General features: G+C 36.6%; 2 protein-coding genes across 2 annotated transcripts; one reads left to right on the top strand and one right to left on the bottom strand.

Moving 5' to 3' along the window:
- Positions 1-14,727: 14,727 nt before the first annotated feature.
- Positions 14,728-18,896, bottom strand: LOC107815136 (pentatricopeptide repeat-containing protein At5g46100-like). The gene is made up of 3 exons (XM_075234935.1): positions 18,751-18,896; positions 15,898-17,712; positions 14,728-15,625 (listed from the first exon to the last, which is right to left on the bottom strand). Exon 2 carries the CDS (start codon positions 17,550-17,552, stop codon positions 16,119-16,121), a length of 1,434 nt encoding a protein of 477 aa, XP_075091036.1. The 5' UTR covers positions 17,553-17,712; positions 18,751-18,896; the 3' UTR covers positions 14,728-15,625; positions 15,898-16,118.
- LOC107815137 (protein DMP6-like) lies at positions 14,848-15,654 on the top strand. Its single transcript, XM_016640655.2, has one exon. The coding sequence runs from the start codon at positions 14,848-14,850 to the stop codon at positions 15,481-15,483; it is 636 nt and encodes a 211-aa protein (XP_016496141.1). The 3' UTR covers positions 15,484-15,654.
- Positions 18,897-19,578: the final 682 nt, after the last annotated feature.

Genomic DNA, 19,578 nt, shown 5'->3' with positions numbered 1-19,578 from the left:
TTTTGTTTCATTTTCGAATTTTTCTAAAACAAAATCTTTTTCATTGATTTTCGGATTTTTCTTCTCTTTTTTTTTTTTGATACAAGACAAAGGAAAATTACATAAAGATACAACCTAAAAGACAAATATTTAAATAAGACTAGACCCGACTCAAAACAAACTTTTAAAAAAAAATAAAAAATATAAAAAATAAAAGGCAAAACAATAAGGCTCAAAACACCAAAAGACTTTTACAGTTTCGATGACTACAAATGAACAATCAAAGTGGACTGCCAACTAAAGAAGACTCTAATCTCTGCATGAGAATCCACCGGCATCATTGTAGTCAAAGTGCTTATTCCTGCGGCTGATCTCCCATATCATGGTATATGTGCTTCAAGTCTCTGGAAATGTGGCGTGCGAAGTTGGGCGCTACCGTAGCAAATTGCTCTCGGGTCAAACCCTGATAAGTCACACACCCTCGAGCGGTATAATTAGCCACTTCATAGACCCTCCTTCTAACATGCTCCTGGCTCTGACTTAAAAACTGGATCTGTCGCTCATGGTTATTGGCTATGTCCGATATATCCGCCTCTCGTTGTAGCACTAGATTTAGCTGGTTCTGGACCTTTGCTAGCTCATTCTCTACCTGGTTCTTACCTGATTCTGTAGCCTTGGCCCGAGCCCTTAGATCATGAATGATAAGGCTGTGATGCATTTCTTCGTGCTTTGGAATGGCTGCATGTTGCTGAGCAACAACCCTTATTCTCGTTTGCCGAAGTTGTGCTTGAAGCGCTTGAACCTCATGTGTCAGTCTGATTTTCTCCTCTTCAAACTCAATGCACTGCAAATCCATATTCACGTTAGCGATACTTATATCCTTACGTAGAGCCCGGATGATGGATTCATAATCTCTTGTTATTTCTTCCTTGGCATGCCCTACTCTTGTTCTGATTTCAGTCTCCCATTCTGTCGTGCTCTTCAGAACTGTCTCTTGCCTGGATCTAAAAGCATCTTGGTCATAGAACCACTCAAAATATGCCAGGTCTAACTCTCCTCGATCCTGATCTTCCACCATAGTGTGAGATTCGAGCACCTTAATTTCATCCCAAACCTGTTGAGCATAAGCCTCACGAACAAGATCCTCTTATATTACCTCCCATGTGAATCTTTGCATGTGCTCCACTGTGGGCACTACTTGTTTTCGACCTAACTGGCGTAGAGCTCTCATAGAGACATACGGTTAAAAACCCCGAAGACCCATCAAAATCAAAAACGAATGGTGGTAAGATCTGTATATGACTTCTTTTGGTGAGTACCAGTGGTAGTTCCATGTGATTTAAGTAGCGGTAAACTTTTGAAGATGCCCTTTCCATGCTTCGACTCCCTTGGGAAAGCTACTGTCTTCAGTCAAATCTTCAAACTCATCTCCAAGCTCATTGTGGCTCTAATGAACACTAAAATTTACCCGTGTTGGATGACTGAGAAGGTGTTCTAAAAACCATATTTGGAGTATGACGTTACAGCCTTCAAAGAAATCTTTTCCTTCCTGACACTTGGTCAGGGCACGGTAAATATCAGACAATACCATAGGAATGATAGTGACATCCTTTCGATGCAATAAAGTGGTGACTATGCCAGATAATCGAATATCAATATTTTTGTCATGCCTCGGGAAAACCATTGTCCCTAGAAATGCCACTAGGAACAATTTTATTATCAAGCTCCTTTCCGTGCTTTGAAAATCCACCTGGACACCCATACCTGTCGTACAAGAAATCCAATCGGACGTGCCCTCGTTCCACTCTTGCTATTTTATTTTGGCTGATTGTCATCTGCTCAAGGAACTCACTGCCAGTGACATCCCTTGAGGCCAAAGGTTTCTTCTTCCGAAGCTCATCACCTAAACTTGTGTATCCAGCTAACTCCTCCAAAGTGGGAGTCATTTCAAAACCATTAAAACGGAATACGTTGTAATTAGGATCCCAGAAATGCACCAATGCCTCGATTAAGTCCCTCATTGGGTTGATCTCCATAATGTTCATAAAGTGACCCAGATGGTCCTTTATCTTTTCTTGCCCACAAATGCCCATATTTTCCCACCACTGTCTCAACAACCGGGGTGTTTTATGCACAAGCCAAATCTGTGAGGGCTCGTCATCTTTCGGTCTTTTGTCAGATCTTCTTTTCATTGTATCCATATCGCTCCTAAGCAGTAGAACATGAGGTTAGGACCGATGCAAGCTTAGATAATATAAAAATCTCTGATGCCTTGGGGTTTGACTCATGAAAGTTAGGAATGGCAATGTGGGACTCAAGTAACCGACCCTAACCATGTTTTGAAGTGAGGGTTTACTGAAATTGAGCGGACACTCTCGTTGGGAGATGATACAATTTCGAAAGATCATTCAATTGTGACCATAATGGTAAGACTTGACCGATTTGGACAGGGCACCGAACCATAAAAGAGTTGCTTACATATTTTACATAGGGTCAGGAATCGAGTGCGCGTAGTTCGTACAAGAGACAAAACTGGACTACAAATCCTTCTTACAAAAATAAACCTTTCGCACTTCCAAAGAAGCTTTTGGGGCAGTCACGGCAAAATAGCCGAACATAGGGACAAAATGATAAAAAGTCGATAAAATAAATAAAATGGTTATTTTTACAAAAACGGCCCTTCGATACTCCCGAGAGAGGCTTAAAGATTGTCTCGGCAAATACTACGACCATAGGGACAAAACAATAAAAGGTAGACAAAAATAAAGAAAATGGCTATTTTTTCAAAAATGGCCCTTCGGTACTTCCGTTGAAGGTTTTAAGGGTGTCTCGGCAAAACGTCCAGACACGAGGGCCAAACAGTAAAAGGTGACCAAAAATAGCAATTTTTTTTTTTGAAAATTTTATGCACATGCGTAATTTTTATGCTTTTTTTTTTGGAAAAATGTGGGTTGAACCCGATGGAGGTTGCCTACGTATCTCACATCCGGTGAGAATCAAACTCGCGTAGTTCGGTCATAAAATTTCCAATGAAACTAGCTATATTTTCTCTCTTTATGAAAAATTAATCATGGACACCATACGCACCAAATCACTTCGGGTTTTTTTTTTTAAAAAAAAAACGAACATTTGTATAGAAATCGGGAGCATGTTTTTATTTTTTTTATGTTTCTCTGCTTATTCAACTAATCCACCCTAAAGTCGGTCGACATGCAAGCCTCCCAAATAAAGTAACATGTAGCACATAAGTGAACGTTATGGTCTCAAAGAGGATACCTGTCTTATACGGACCCGGCCCCTGTGCCGAGTTTCGCTAAGTCAAATGCACGTGATGCAAATAAAGCGAACCTACTAGGGATATCCGGCATGAGGTATGTTCTTCTAGGTTTAAATCCTGATGGAGAAGGTGTCTAGACTGGCTTACTCGAGCGGACAACCCGAGCCGAGGAGCGACAAGCGTCACCAGTAGTAGAACAACACTGGCTAGCTAACGACTCTCTCGCCTAAGCATGTGTGACTAAATCCTTCACCAGAAGCTGGTAGGCTAACTGGCTTTATCTCAAGACAGAAATTTTGTGATGCTGGTAGGCAAACACAACATAACTAACTATAAGAAGACTCAGAGGGGTGCGAGAGAGGATACAATTTATATGTACAGTTCAACAATATCAAAACAGTATAAAGTGGACAAGTAACAGATTAGGCCCAAATAAATCACAATATATACAAAAATTAATGAAGCCAAATAAAGTCAATATACAAGCTCGAATTCTTAATGGTCCCCAGCAGAGTCGCCAGAGCTGTCACACCCCTTTTTCTACCCACAAAATAATATTGTGTGGATTAAAGGATTTTTTCAATTAAAGTGACAAAATTGAGTAGGGATTAATTTATTTACAGAGTCGCCACTTGGAATTGATTTTGTTGGTGTTCCAAGTCACCTTTTATTTGAATCCCTAATCAAAGGAAGATTTGACTCTATTATTATTGGTCTGCGAAAACAAAGTCCAGGTAAGGAATTCTGTTAACCGGGGAGAAGGTGTAAGGCATTCCCCGAATCCCGTGGTTCTAGCACGGTCGCTTTTATTGACTAAAATTTGGCTTGAATTATTTTTGGATAAAATATTTATTATTTGCCTTAAGTTACTATTGTCTAGTGCTGCTTAATAATTAATAATTTTGGCCTAGGAGCGTGCAAGCACACAAAGTCCTTATTTGATTATATGTATTAAAACAAAGAACGTGTCGGTACACATGGTTTAAATACAATTAATATTGAAAAGTCAAGGAGCGGGAATGCACACATGACTACTTTATTAAAAACAAAATCGACCAAGGACCGTGTATGAACACATGGTCTACATCTCAAACGTGCCTAAAATTGCCTATCGCTTAAATTAATTAAAAAGCGCTTCTTTTTTATTTATTACTTGTTCGACTGGAAAAAAAATATTATTATTAAAAATAATTTTCACTAATGCAATACATTAAACCCGGGTAAGTTTATGTTAAGCTTTCATGGTATTGGGTCACTTATTTTATTTAACAAAAGACAATTTATTGGTTTTTAAGAAAATGCCCATCTTGCTTTCTATTGTCATTGGGCCTACAAATTTTAGCTTATTTGGACCATGTTGCTTAAGAGCCTCGATGACCAAGACAACACAAAATAACAACTATTCTTCTAAGCCCAAATTGCTTCTTACATTGATGTCCAAACTAAAAAAAAAAAAAATCATAAAAGAAACTTACATGCTAATTATTATCTTTTATCTTCTTAACCAACTATTTCTTAAGGACTAACATAATATTTCTACTCATCTACACCAATTATGGCACTAATCAAACTACACTCATTAACAACATAAAAACCACGACTAAATATAAAAACTACAAAAAACGGTAATACTTCAATGCTAAAGAGAAGAACTATATTAAGTATAACATTATGTTGACTGTAATTCAAAGCATCAAAACATATGAAGCTAGAAGTCTTTCTTAGATAATTATACATGAACCATGAAAGTAACTCATGAAAAAGAGCCCAAACTAAACAAACATGGTTAAAAGTGGGGTCTTTATCTTTTCCTTAAACTAAGTAATCTTAACATAATACAACTTCAATCACATATATAAAGAAGAAAACGATAATTTAACTAATTTTTAACAGATTTACATGATGATAACACTAATATAACATTCATCTTGAAACAAAATCAGATCTAATATGTTCCATCAACTAAACCGGGATCAAATCCTTCTTATTATCATCAAGAATCTGCAATATAAGAATTTGAAAGTTACCTGGTTTGTGAAATAATAAAATACAGCAGTGCAGCAACAAAAAAAACTCAGCAGCAAATACAGTAGAAACAGCAGCAACTCAAGTGTTAAGACAACCCAGAAAACTCAACAAAGATGCTTGAAACTAGTATCTATCAACTTCACAAATTGCCTAAGGGATCTTTCTATTTTTCTCGAGGTTTTTGCACTCAAATAATCCTCACAAAACTCTGAAATTTCAGCTTGTTATATGTATTAAGCTGCTGATTTTTCTCAAAGATATATGTCTTTAAGCAACTCTCCAAGATGTGTCTCAGTATAAGATAGAGTGTGTAATAGAGTGTCCTCCTTTTCAGTGAGTAAGCCTCTGCATTCTAAGTATAAGACAGTCCCTTTTATAGGAGAAAAGCAGTCCTTTCAATAGGCAAATAAAGTTAGATTTTTGGACAGATTTCGGTTCACCAAAAATCTGTCTAAAAGACTGACTTTGTGTGCTAAACACTGTTCAAGGTCTGTCCCAAAGGTGAAAGGACAACCTGAAAATCTGTTGTGTCAGAAGCAAGGAGAAAAAATGTCCTTTCAGCCACCCTACTAGTAAAAGTAAGCTACTATTACCCTATTTTGTGATAAAATAAACTAAACTTCAGATTTTAACCATCAACAACAAACTACTTGCTCAACACAAATCAAACTTGGACAACTATGAACTGACAAAGCATAGACGAGACTAAAAACGTAATTGAACTAAGTATTAAAACCAACTTGATAGGAATGAATTGGATTTGTGCAAACTAATTACTAAACAAACAACTAAATTCACAAACTAATGCTCAAAACAGAACGAGCATCGTTAATAATCGAACAACGACTAACAACAACTAAATAATCGACTAACTAAGTGAACGATTTAACTAATACACTAAAGATCATGTTTAAATCAATAACGAATCTAACAAACCACTAAACTAAATAGAGATAGCTAATTAAATAAACCTAACTTGAAACTCTAATTAACAAGAAATAACCAAAATAAAAAAAATAAATAAATAAAAATAAAAAATAAAAAAATCAGAAACTAATCTACTAAATAAAAAAAATCAGAAACTAATTAAAGAGATGACGATTATACCTAACAAGTATGCTTGAAGCCGAAAAATAGCTAAAATGGGGGTTCGGGGCATTTTGGCGGTGGAGCCGTGGCGGCGGCGAGGAGCGGGCCGGCGGCGACGGGGATTTTGGGGGTGAAATGGGTAGGAAAAGATAGGTCTCGTGGAGCTCTATCCATTCATGTATGTGTTGTAGGGTGGTGTTGGCCGGAGCTTCAAGAATTTGGACCTAAAAGTGGCGGCTAAAGCTTCTTAGATCTAAAATTCAAGGAGTTTGAGGGTTTTTTGAAGAAATTGGTTTGGAGATATGGGAAGAGGAGGTTGTGAAGATTATATGATGTTAATTTGGAGGTGTTTGGAGGTGGTCCGCCGCCGGTGGGTGATTTCCGGCGGCGGCGGCGGCGGTGGAGAGAAGAGAGAGAAGAGAGAAAGAGTTATGGGTGAAATGAAGGAATTTTTCAGATTTTTGAGGCTTTAAATACCTCTTGAGAGATCAAATATGGACCATTAGATCCATGGGTGAGATTTGATCTTGGGTCACTTAATGAAACGACGTAGTTTTGAGGCAAAACTACGTCGTTCCGGACCCTTTCAAAGGCAGCCCCTTATCTTGCACTTTTGGCCACTTTCTCTTTCAAATTTGGCCCAATTTCTTTCTTAATCCTACTTATTAAACTAAATTTACACAAACAAATAAATTAATTAAGTAACTTATTCAAATGATCAACTAACTAGATTAATTCACCAACTGAATAGTTAGTTAATTCCTAAAATGCACAAATAAAGAAAAAACTATTTTTTGGTATTTTTATGATAGGAAATATGCAATCAAAGACACAAAAATTGGGAAATATAATTAAAGCAACAAAACACTAATGACTTTAGGAGGTGTTAAAATAGTACAAAAATTAGATATTCACAGCTGCAAACATAGAAAAATTGTGAGTTTTAAAAAGTGATTGTCGGTTTGTGGCCTTGATGTCTTTGGCAGCTTGGCTTTGTGCCCATCTTCTTTTGATGATGATTTCAACCTTCCACTAGATGTTTCGTGAATACCACTTGTATTTCTGGCCCCGGAGAGCCTTTGACTTTTCAAACTTTTACATAACGGTTGGTCGCGTGGGACTTAACCTTTTCAACTTTATTTTGACTTTGTGGCATCTCACTTTCGACTTCTTTCCTCCACAACTTTCAATTTCAGAGCATTGGGCAACCTTTGGCTTTTCAAACTTTGCAAAAACGGTTAGCCACTTGGGACTTAACCTATTCAACTTCATTTTGCCTTGTAGGCACTTTCAATTTGAATTTCTCCTTTTGAGAGTTTTTTATTTCAAAGCATCAGCCACCATGGCCAATCGGGGTTGACTTGATGCCCATGCCAAGGCTGGTTGCCTCTTGAATATTAGCTTGTATCAAACGAAAGCCTTGTAAATCAGTCTTGCTATCCCTTCTTTGCCTTAGTTTTGGAATAGAGTTAGACCAAAAGGGATTCAAAGAAAAACAAACAATGGAATGGACAATGAATTTAGACAAAAGGTATCCCTTTCGGGGGAATGAAAGAAGGACTTAACTGGAGTACATGCGGACTTCAATGAACATAACATGCCTTTTAGACTGGATGCCTGATCTATGTAAACCGTCCGACTCTTAGAAATTCATCACAACTTTTGCCTCGAAACCGAGAAACCTTGCCCGGGACTGTCAATACCAATGGCTGCGAAGATTCTCTTTTCAATCATTAGTGCCCTTTGCGGGTTTTCACCAGCTAATCTCTCTCATTTCTCTTCTCATCATTGCTTTATAGTGCCCTTTACGGGTTTTCACTAACAAGACTCTCTCATTTTCATTTGCTCTGCTCGTCATCGCCTTATGGTGACCGTGAGGATTTTCACCAATAAGAATCTCTCATTTTATTTCTCTCATTTTGGTGGCATCTGATCCAAGTGATTGTATCCTCCAATTCTTAAACATTCTCGTTGATTGATCAGAAGGAATTGAAAAGGATTTGGGTAAAAAGGATTTGGATTGAATTACAACTTTGGAACCTCTTAGGCGAGACCATCGTCGAACCATTGTAACATTTTTCCCAGTTTCAACTTTTGGGGGAATGTGAATTTTTATTTTGGTGTGACTGAACCCCAGAGAGAACCTGCCTACATATCCTTTCGGGATCAAGTCAAACGTAGTTCAATGGACATGAACTTGTTTGGATTTTTGTTTTCTTTTCTTTTTCTTCCTCTTTCTCTTTCCTTTTTTTTCTTTTCCTTATTTTGTTTTTATTTGTTTTTGTTTTTTTTTTCATTTTTCATTCAAATGTTTTTTTAATAATAACTTCCAGGTTCCAAAAAGGGTAATAAAAAAATCTGGCTCAAAGGGTTTGCAAAGGGTTGAATATTTGGATAATGAGAAAGAAAGCCCTCTTCATCCAAACCGGAGAACATTAATGCTATATAGAGGATCAACCATAGTACCTTTTGACTGCACTTGCGTTGATAGTTGTTTCAGGGACATTTCCTTCGATATTTTTCCAGTTGCAACGCTCTTTTTTGGCAGTACTCTCGTTACAATATATGGACATTTCCAATCGTGATACAATTTTTCCTTAGTTGTTCCGATTCTTTGTTTTATTTCCTTAAACTTATTTTCATTGCATTCTAACTCTTGAATCATTATTTCAAAGTCTAACAATATTTTAGAATCAAGGCATGAAGTCCGCAAGCATGTCATGTCATTAAAATCTGCATTAACAGAACTGAAAAGAGAATAAGAAAAGTGACAAGATTAAGAAAAGAGATTTCTAGACAACGAAATATTAATTTCATTTGATTTTTATTTTATTTATTTATTAAATTTTTTTTTTTTTAATTTTAAAGATATAAGGATTTACATTGGAAAGTAAGACAATAAAGTAAAACATCCGGATCGCACCCTGAGATAATCCGAACACAGAAAGGATAGCAAGACTGGCTACCGAGACTCCCGTCTGATGGGGGACTTTCAAGCTTGGCGACCGTTTTTTTTTTTTGGCTTTTCTTATGTCTCGGCAATGGGTGCAATGGCCTTCAGTGCCGGATCAAATTCCGCATCTTCACGGATCATTCCGACTATTGGCCCATTGGTGTGAGTAAGGAGAGGATTGTTCATCATATTAGGGGCCTCTTCATCCCTAAGCACTATTGTCTTGACCTCGATGAGGTCTTCCACTGCTCTCTTAAAAGTCCAACAGTCTTTCGTATCATGTCCCACTACTCCAGGGTGGTATTCACATCTAGCATTAGCCCGTATCATCTTTCACTGTTCTCTTAAAAGTCCAACAGTCTTCAGTATCATGTCCCACTATTCCAGAATGGTATTCACATCTAGCATTAGCCCGGTGTGATGGGGACTCGGGGCTTGGCCGGTTCGGGGCCACTGGCTGCAGCAGACCTAGCCTGAATAGCTTTTGGAACAAACTCGAGTATGATTTACCAACAGGGGTGAACTGATTCCATCTCGGAAGGCTATTTTTTTTTCCTTTTTTTTCATATCATGATATTTTTTCTCTTTTCTTTCTTGTTCGCTCTTTGTTTTTCTCTGTTATTTTTTGTCACTCTTTTCTTTCTTTTTCACTCAATTGTGTGTTTTTTCGATTTTTGTTTTTCCACTCAATTTGTTTATGGCTATGATCGAATTCGATGTGGATTGCCTACGTATCATGACTCCGCGTAAATCAGATCTAGCGTAGTTCGGGAAGATTAGGAATAAAGGAAATAAATTAAGTCTTTTTTTATTTTGATTTTTTTTTAAATTTTCGAAAGAAACACTTATAATAAAGAAAGAAAATATTTTTGGAATTTGATTTTTTTTGAGAATTTTTGAAAAGAAAGACTTCTAAAGAAGAAGGAAATTATTTTTTGTTTGAATTTCAATTTATTTTTTTATTTATTCCGGAGAAAGACTTCTAAAGAAAAAATATTTTTGAATTTTGATTTGATTTTCTTTTTCAAATGAAAGACTTCTAAAAAATAGAAAATATTTTTGGTTTTAATTTTTTTTATTTGGAATTTTCTAAAGAAAGAATTAAAGGAAAAAATATTTTTTTTGGATTTTTAAAAACTGGGGTCGGAACCGATGAGGTTTGCCTACGTATCTCACATCCGGTGAGAATCAGACACGCGTAGTTCGGTAAAATAAGGAATAAAGTAAATAAATTAACTCTTTTTTTTTACTCATATACAGATAATCCCATAAAAGTTCCTAACAAGGAAAATATTTTAGATTTATTTTTTGGATTCTTCGAAAGAAAGACTTTTAAAAAAAATAAGAAGAAGAAGAAGAAAGAAACTATTTTGGATTTTCTTTTTTCTTTTTTTTTTCAAAAAAAATTAAAAAAGACAGAAAATATTTTTGGATTTTGATTTTTTTTGAATTTTGGGAGAAAGACTTTTTTTTTTTTAAAACGAAGAAAGTATTTTTGGATTTAACGTCTCAAAGAAAGACTTCTAAAGAAGGAATTAAAAAAAATATTTTTTTGGATTTTTTGAAAATTGGGGGCCGGAACCGATGAGGTTTGCCTACGTATCTCACATCCAGTGAGAATCAGACACGCGTAGTTCGGTAAAATCGAGTATTTTTCTCTTTTAATTTTTATGAAAATTAATCTTTACACCTCACGCTAGACTATTACAAAATCTTAGTAAAAAGGATTATGTGTACTAAACTAGGAGAATGATTTTTTTTTTTAAATAATTCCGCTCAACTAATTTTCTAAAGCCAGTCAACAATGCAAGCAATCCTTCCAAATGATGTAACAAGTAGCACATAGGTGAACATGATGGTCTCAAAGAGGATACCTGTCTTATACGGACCCGACCCTTGTGCCGAGCTTCGCTAAGTCAAATGCATGTGATGCAAATAAAGCGAACCTACTAGGGATATTCAGCATGAGGTTTGTTCTTCTAGGTTTAAATCCTATTGGAGAAGGTATCTAGACTGGCTTACTCGAGCGGACAACTCGAGCCGAGGAGGGTCAGCGTACCGGTAGCATTGCTTTCCGGCTTAGCTGGTGGTGCTCCCCGCCTAAAACATGTGTGACTAAAAATCCTTCATCGGGTGACAAGCACCTCGGCTATCTCAAAGAAAGCGGGTTATGTCAAGCAAATGCCCAAATTTTACTTTCAAGAAAACTCAAAGGGGGTGCATGAGAAGACAGTTTATATGTACAATTCAACAATATCAAAGCGGTAAAAGCGAACAAATAGCACACTAGGCCCAAATAAATCACAGTATATACAAAAATTAATAAAGCCAAATAAAATCAATGTACAAGCTCGAATTCTTGAGAATCCCCAATAGAGTCGCCATAGCTGTCACACTCATTTTTTACCCCACAAAATATATGTATTATGGATTGTTGTGGGTTAAAGAGTTTTTCCAATTAAAGTGACATTTTTGAAGTAGGAATTATTTTATTATTCAGAGTCGCCACTTGGAATTTGATTTTTGGGTGTTCTAAGTCACCTTTTATTTGAATCCTTATTCAAAGGAATATTTGACTTTTTTATTATTGGTCTACAAAAACAAAGTTCGGGTAAGGAATTCTATTGACTGGGGAGAAGGTGTAAGGCATTCCCCGAGTCATGTGGTTCTAGCACGGTAGCTTTATTTACTTAAACTTAGCTTAATTATATAATTTATTACATGTTTAAAAAGTTATAGTGCATTTAATCGTTTACCGCTTTTAATTAATTAACCACTTTTAGTGTTTATGGAATTTATTTGAACGAGTCGCGATGTCGCGCACTCGTTATTTTTGTACATATTGTGAAATGCGTCACGTGAAACGCACCGGTGATTTACAACATGTTTATTTTTATTATTATTATTTGAAATTATGATCGGATCACATGAAATGCGCACTTGAGTTGGGGTTTACATATCGTGACTATGCCACGGGAACCGTACCCATAGTCACGATGATTTATTTAATCTCACATTACTAGTAATAAAGTAGATAACGACCTTATTTACATATTTAACAACGATTATAGCTACAATTATTTAATTATTTCAGTAATGAAACAATTCATCAATTTCTCTAAAGCAATACATAAAAGGTATGCAGCTTTCATTTAATCATTTTGTTTAATAACCAAAATCCATGCTTCAAGTAATTGCTAATTAACAAACCCAACTATTTCCTTACTGGGCCAAACCCCCTTTTAGTATATTACCTATTTAAAACAACTGAAAATCAAAAAAATTTATTCTAATTAAACTCAAAACTTAAATGCTGTCAAAATTCATTCACAATGAGGCATCATGAATTCATCAAGAATGCATTAACAGAACCCAAACAAAACACATGAAAAAGATTCATGAACCAACAAAAGTTTTAGGAAAGGTAAGAATGAACATTTATACTCAGCAACTAAACTTTTTCAATAGATCAATACGCAAAGCTTCCAACGTAATCAAAATATATGAATCCCAGAAATTACAACCCGGATAAAGAACTCGAACAAGACCCGTGGCAGGAGCACTCGAACGGCGACTTCCACGATTTTTGATAAAAGAAAGGAAACTGAATTCCGTTCAAGTGATTTTCGGACTGTTTCATGGAGGCTTCCGGCAGGTTTCATGGCTGCGTACGGAGATCGGTTTTTGGAGCTCGCTTCATGGTTGTTTTTTGGCAAAGTTTGGGGCAGGTTTCATGGCAGGTTTCAGCATTTTTTAGGCTAAATTTTGCTGTTTTTTGGACTAATTTCGTGGCTTCTAAATAGCTGATTTTGTAGCAGTTATGGTGTTTTATTGGGATGGTATATGGACTGATTTTGAGAGCTGGTTTGGAGGTATTTTTGAGGTTACTTTCAGCTGTTTTTTTATGCTGATTTGGCGTGATTTTGGGGCAAGTTCAGGATGGTTTTAAGGGCTGATTCATGAAGGGATTTAGAGGGGGTTACGCTATGGCATTTTGAGTTGTTCGAAAATGTTTTGGGGGTGATTTGAGGGCAGTTTTTGGAATTGTTTAAAGCTAGGTTTTTTTTTGGGGGGGGGGAGGGGGTAGGATGTTTTTTGCTATTTTTTGTGGGAGTTTCAGCTGGTCTTTGTGACTGTTAAAGGCTGGTTTTTTGCCGATGAACAGGGTGCTTTTGATGACTGTTTTTGCTGCCTCCTTAGAGTCATTTCAGTTGTAGGTTTTGAGTGATTTTTGGACCTCGTTTTTAGCTGAAATTTGCTGCAAAAAGGGTGTTCGTTTTGTTGACGTTTGTGGCTGATTTTGGGTATGGGGTTTGTGAGTGGGGGACAAGCATGGGGAACAAGGCATGGGGGACAAGGGAAAGTGGATTAGGGACAAAGTGTGGTGAGATGTGAGCGGGAAAGATGAAGTGAAAAGTGAGGTATTTATGAGATGAGTAGGAAAAAATTTAAACATGGTCAAAAATTAAGTGCTCATAACAATTTCTCACTTAAGAGGCCCAAATAAAGTGTTGGCTTGTTATGTATCATTCATAAATAAAGAAAAAAGGTTGGGCCTGAGTTTTTCCAATTTGGCACTTATGTAATCGGATGTTGTTCTTTCGGCTCCCAACTAGTGTCCACTATCCCCTTTTGCAGGGCCCGACTAATTCCAATTCACGACAAAAAAACATGTGCGAGAGGTAAAGCGATCTCTACTAAATGGTACTTCATACCTAAGGTTCAAAGTCGGGACTTCTAACAGGGCTCAAATCCACTACTTTCTCTAAGGACCTCCGGTGGTCTAGCTAATGTTCTCTGTCCCAACAGGCGTCATATGGCTGAGGTGAAACTGGCTTCGATTAAAAAATATAAAAAAAATTAGACGTCATATGCTAAACTACCTATATAAACAAATAAAAATAAAATAAAATAAAAAAGGGCGTCATGCTGATACGGCAACCTAGCCAAACTGAAAGATGACTTTTAAGGAATATCTTGCTTAAGTTGTCGCCTGAAAAATAAGCAAGAGAAACATGCGTCATCCTCAGTTCCAAAAACCCACAAAACTCTCCAAAGAAAACAACAATACTAACTCCCAAACGCAGCTTGTAATTAAAACAAACGTTCAAACAATTCCAACGGAAAGTTCAAACTTTCTTTTTCTCAATAAACTAAAAAGTTACATTTTTGAGATAAAGTGAAACTTTTAATGACAAAATACCAAGTAAACGGAGATAATCAGTTAAAAACGGACACCCTGAAATAACATCAATTTCAAAGAATTTGAGTTCCATAACTGTAAAGGAAACTTCATTGGCATTTAAGCAACTTTTTAAATACTTTAACTATCTGGAAACTGAAACTCCAAACTTAGAATCCTGGGAAGAGTTGCTTCTGTTTTCTTTCTTGCAAGGCAACATTAACCAACGTGCACTCTATTTTTATCTTCCATCAGTTATAAATACATCTTCAAACAATAACATTCTGACACAAATTTGAAAGAATTAAAAAGGAATATTTAACGAAACATTTCAAGGTTATGGAGATTAAGGTGGAAAATGAGACATCCCGGAATCTTGATGAAGAGAAAGCTCCCCTGCTGCTTGAAAACTCACCCCTGCCTGAAGTGGAGAAAAATCTGATACAGCAGGCAATCAGCCAGACATTTAAAAGCACTGCCCATCTTGCCAATCTTCTGCCTACTGGGTCTGTTCTTGCTTTTCAACTTTTATCACCCATATTCACAAACCAAGGGGAGTGTGACGTGGTTGGCAGATCTTTGACTGCCGCTCTTGTAGCACTTTGTGGACTGTCATGTTTCCTGTTAAGCTTTACTGATAGTTTCAAGGACCAAAAAGGAAATGTTTGCTATGGGATTGCCACACTGCGAGGCTTGTGGATAATTGATGGATCAGCGACTCCTCCACCAGAAATCGCAGCAAACTACAAGCTGAAATTAATAGATTTCATGCATGCCATCATGTCAATATTGGTTTTTGCAGCTGTTGCGTTGTTTGATCAGAATGTGGTAAATTGTTTCTACCCAACACCTTCATATCAAACACAGGAACTGCTTACAGCTCTGCCAGTGGCAATTGGGGTCATCTGCAGTATGTTGTTTGTGGTGTTTCCTACGCAACGTCATGGCATTGGCTTCCCCCTCACCGCTAACTAATATGTTTGTTCTCAGAGGCTTGTCCCATATGTATCCTCTCCTTCTTTTACATTCAGAGTGATATTCATGCTTTTTATTGGTCTTTCCATTCATGTACCATAGTACCAATTTCATGGCCTTTGACCCAACTTGCCAGATGAAGCTGTAAATGAATTTAGCAGTGACTGTAGATATAAGAATGCTTGTATTTGCCTTCATGAAATTTTAAGATAATGTGTAGTTCAGAAAGACAGAGATCAACAAGTGCATTTTCAACATGCAAAAGAGTCATAATTCAAATTTTTGGAGGGAAGATACTAGAACTAAAGAGCACTTAATCATGTAAATGTGATATAATACGCACTTCATGGAAACAGGAAGCCCAAGAAACTCCATATTCTGGGACATTAAGGAATAGAGTTTCTGAACACTTACCACTGCGCACTGCGAAAATTGAACTGCATCTTGAACCTTTGAGTTCCAGATTGCCATGGAATAATCTTAGCTTTGCACCAAATAGATAAAAAGAGTAAATACAATAGACACCCACTATGTTATGATTAACCAAAATTGTTCTTAGATGGTGAAGCAATGCATAAAACCATGTTATTTTGGTTCTGACACTCATAATCAGTAACTTGAACAAGACGTCAAGATCAAAAATCCGCACGTTTACACATCAGGTCAGCCTGTACCGATTCAGCTGCTTCCCTTACCTTCCTTCTATCCCAAAATGAACCCACCACAACAGCCCATGTTTGTTCATCTGGAATGCTTCCATCAATCAACATTTCCTCGACAATACGAGCAGCCTTGTGCACATCTCCTTTCTTGCAGAAATGGTTGACCAGAGTCTCAAAAGACTTGTCCTCAACTGAGATGGCTCGGGTGCGCATGCTAAGATATAATTGAAAAGCTCGATTTGGATCATTCACAGCACACAGGCCTCGGACTACTGCATTATGGATCTTCACATGCAAGCTCCAAGTTAATCGGTTAGGAGATATTCCACTAAGAATCATTTCATCAAGATAGTTGGCTGCTTCTTGAAACTTGTTATTCTCACAAAAGCCATGGATAACTTTCCAGTATAACCCTGCATCAGGTTTACATCCCTGAAGTTTCATTCTGTCGAAAACCTCTAACGCTTCTCCAATTTTACCTTCTCCACAAAGTCCGTGAATTAAGGTACTGTAGGTTATCATATTTGGAACCTTATGTTCATGAATCATTATCTCCAATAGCTCCATTGCTTGAGAAGAACGTCCACCCTTACAAAGACCGTCCATCAAAGAACTATAAGTGAATACATTGGGCTCAATACCTTTGCTCCTCATGTCCTCAAGCAATCCCAAGGCTTCATTTAAGTTATTTGACTGGCAAAAGCCATGAATCAAACAAGTATAGGTGACTACAGTAGGTGAACAACCATTTGCTTCCATCTCCATCAGAAGTTCTTTTGCTTCAGCGGACTTGCCCAATCTGCAAAGCCCATTAATTAGAGTCCCATACGAATAGGAATCCGGTGTAAATCCGCGATTGGGCATCTCACGGAAAATACGAAAAGCAGAATCCATTGTTCCACTGTTCTTACAGAGAGCTTTAATCAAAATATTAAGTGAAGCAACACAAGGTGGAATGCCCATCCCCCTCATGTAACGATAAAACCTAAAAGCAGTTTTAAGCCGGTTTTCATCAACAAGTACAGAGAACACCGTAATATACGATTTCTGGGTTGGCTCACAATCATACTCCTTCATCTTTTGAAAAACCCTTATCACCTCAAGTGGCTTGTGAACCCGTCCATAGGCTCTATAGATTGAGAGGAATATATCCTCAGTAATCTTACAGCTCTCATCCTTCATTCTGACAAGCATTTCCTCCGCTAATTTGAAATGATTTGCAGAAAGCAATCTTGAGATGATGAGACCAAATGTGCTACGATCATGCTGGAAACCATTAGAGTACTCTGCTGTTGCTGCGTCAAATATAAGAACAGCTTTTTGCACATCTTTTTCTGCTCGAATCAGCTGTTCAACGAGGGCCGTTGTGACTTTTCTAGGCCATTTGATTGCTATCTTGCTACTCATCACTTTAACACTTCTCTTCAAATGCAGCAATCCCGTTTCTAGAAATATGTGCCTCAAATTCAACTAATATCATTAGCTTTTCACTGATTAAAGTTGTAACAACAACAATTCTGCTTGTCAATCCAATGTATTTGAAGCATCCAATATTGGAGCTGAGAAACTGTAATCCCAATAGAAAATTCATCAGGGTCTAATATCTTACAACATTGTTATCAGCTAAATAAATGCCAAAATAACAAGATTTTCAAGCAGGCATTGCATCAAACAAGTTAGAGTCAATTGTACAAAACTGAATTTTAAGCTGAAAATATATTGATACAGGAAAATCCAATTGAAGAATTTATTATATTCGAAGCAATGAAGAGAAATTTTGATTAAAGCTTTAACCTTTTTGATTGATCAGCACAACATAATGAGGTGGATCAGTATCTAAAGGTAGTACGTGCACGACTGCCTTTAATGTCGATCTACCACTAACCACAAAGAGTAAGAGACGCGATGGTCAAAGCAAGAAAGGAGAGAATGACTGTATTAGTGCCAATGCTCAAGCAAAGACTAAGGTATTTTGAATTATCAGTGTTATACATCAGAAAAAAATACAGCAAGCTCTCTGACTTGGATTGAAAATCTAAGAAAAAGCTATATTTTAGATGCATTCAGTTGACGAAAACGAGCATAAAAAAATCATGAGAATTTTTCCACATAACCTCTCTGACTTTCAAGTCAGAGATCAAAGGCCAAATTTAAGAAAGTAGCGAGTTTGAGTTTTTCCACTTCCTTTTATTTCTTTACTGCTTACCCCAACTGAACCGTGAGGTACTCACTGAAGCCATTTGATAGAAATGAGAATATCTGAAAAGAGAAGATACATTCATAATCCAATATTATCAAGCATTTCGACAAACACCTTCCCTGCATTATTTTCCCAACTTGGCTTCTCCGTTTCAATTCTTAAATTCACTCAATTCGAAATTCTCCTACAAACAATACATCTTTAACCAGCTTCCAAATTCATAGTATCCATATCAAGCATTTCGACAAACGCCTTCCCTACATTATTTTCCCAACTTGGCTTCTCCGATTCAATTCTTACATTCACTAAATTCGACATTCTCATACAAATAATACATCTTTAACCAGTTTCCAAATTCACAGTATGCTTGGAAATATGATCATACAGTAGGTAATTGAGAATTACCTTCTCTGTAAGTTATGCTCAACTACTATTTGTCTTGACCTGGGTCGAAACAGCTTCAGTTTCTTTTGGTCTTCTCGTCTCCGGCGACAGAAAGCCGAGCGGCCTCAGCTTCCGAGCGTAAAGTACTTAAAAGGATTTCCCCATTTTTTTTCCAAAGAAAATATTCTTTTTTATAGTATATTATCTTTCATTTCAATTTTTATTTTTTAATTCCATTAAACAAATTCCATCTTTTATTTTCATTAATTTGTAATTTCCATCAAAACAATTCCATAAAATTTTAAATCATATAATTTATAGCAATTATTATAGATTAACTAATAATTCATATAAAAGTGAAATCATTGTGATACAAGATTAATTAAATACATATTATATAACGATAAAATTCATTCGAAATACTACATAAATATTCAACTTCAACCTCTAGTATTCTCCCATAAATGATCTATTAATGCATTACGAAGTACAAAATGAGCATCTTTGTCCTTAATTCTTCTATGTCGAGCTAAAAAATTTTGAAATCGTTGATTTTCATCTACTGCCATTTCTATTGTTGGAGGTCGACCTTCCAAATCATCTTGAATTGGTGCATTAAGATCACGCTCATTCTCGATTATCATATTGTGCAGTATAATACATGTAGTCATTATATCATGTAGCACTTCTTTTTGCCAAAAACGTGAGGGTCCTGCAATAATTGCAAAACGTTGTTGCAAAACTCTGAATGCACGTTCAACATCTTTTCGACATGATTCTGTTTCATCGCAAAATATTTCTTCTTTGCCGAATGTGGCTCACGAATAGTTTGCACAAGGGTTGACCATT

The sequence above is a fragment of the Nicotiana tabacum genome, chromosome 17 (assembly GCF_000715075.1).
Source record: "Nicotiana tabacum cultivar K326 chromosome 17, ASM71507v2, whole genome shotgun sequence".
In the NCBI taxonomy this organism is placed as follows: domain Eukaryota; kingdom Viridiplantae; phylum Streptophyta; class Magnoliopsida; order Solanales; family Solanaceae; genus Nicotiana; species Nicotiana tabacum.
The sequence above is the reverse complement of the archived record's forward strand: the minus strand, read 5'-3'. Positions and strand labels throughout refer to the sequence as shown.

Bases quoted from the DNA above. Each gene is read 5' to 3' on its own strand.
- LOC107815136 (XM_075234935.1), bottom strand. From the start codon at position 17,552: ATGAGTAGCAAGATAGCAATCAAATGGCCTAGAAAAGTCACAACGGCC.
- LOC107815137 (XM_016640655.2), top strand. From the start codon at position 14,848: ATGGAGATTAAGGTGGAAAATGAGACATCCCGGAATCTTGATGAAGAG.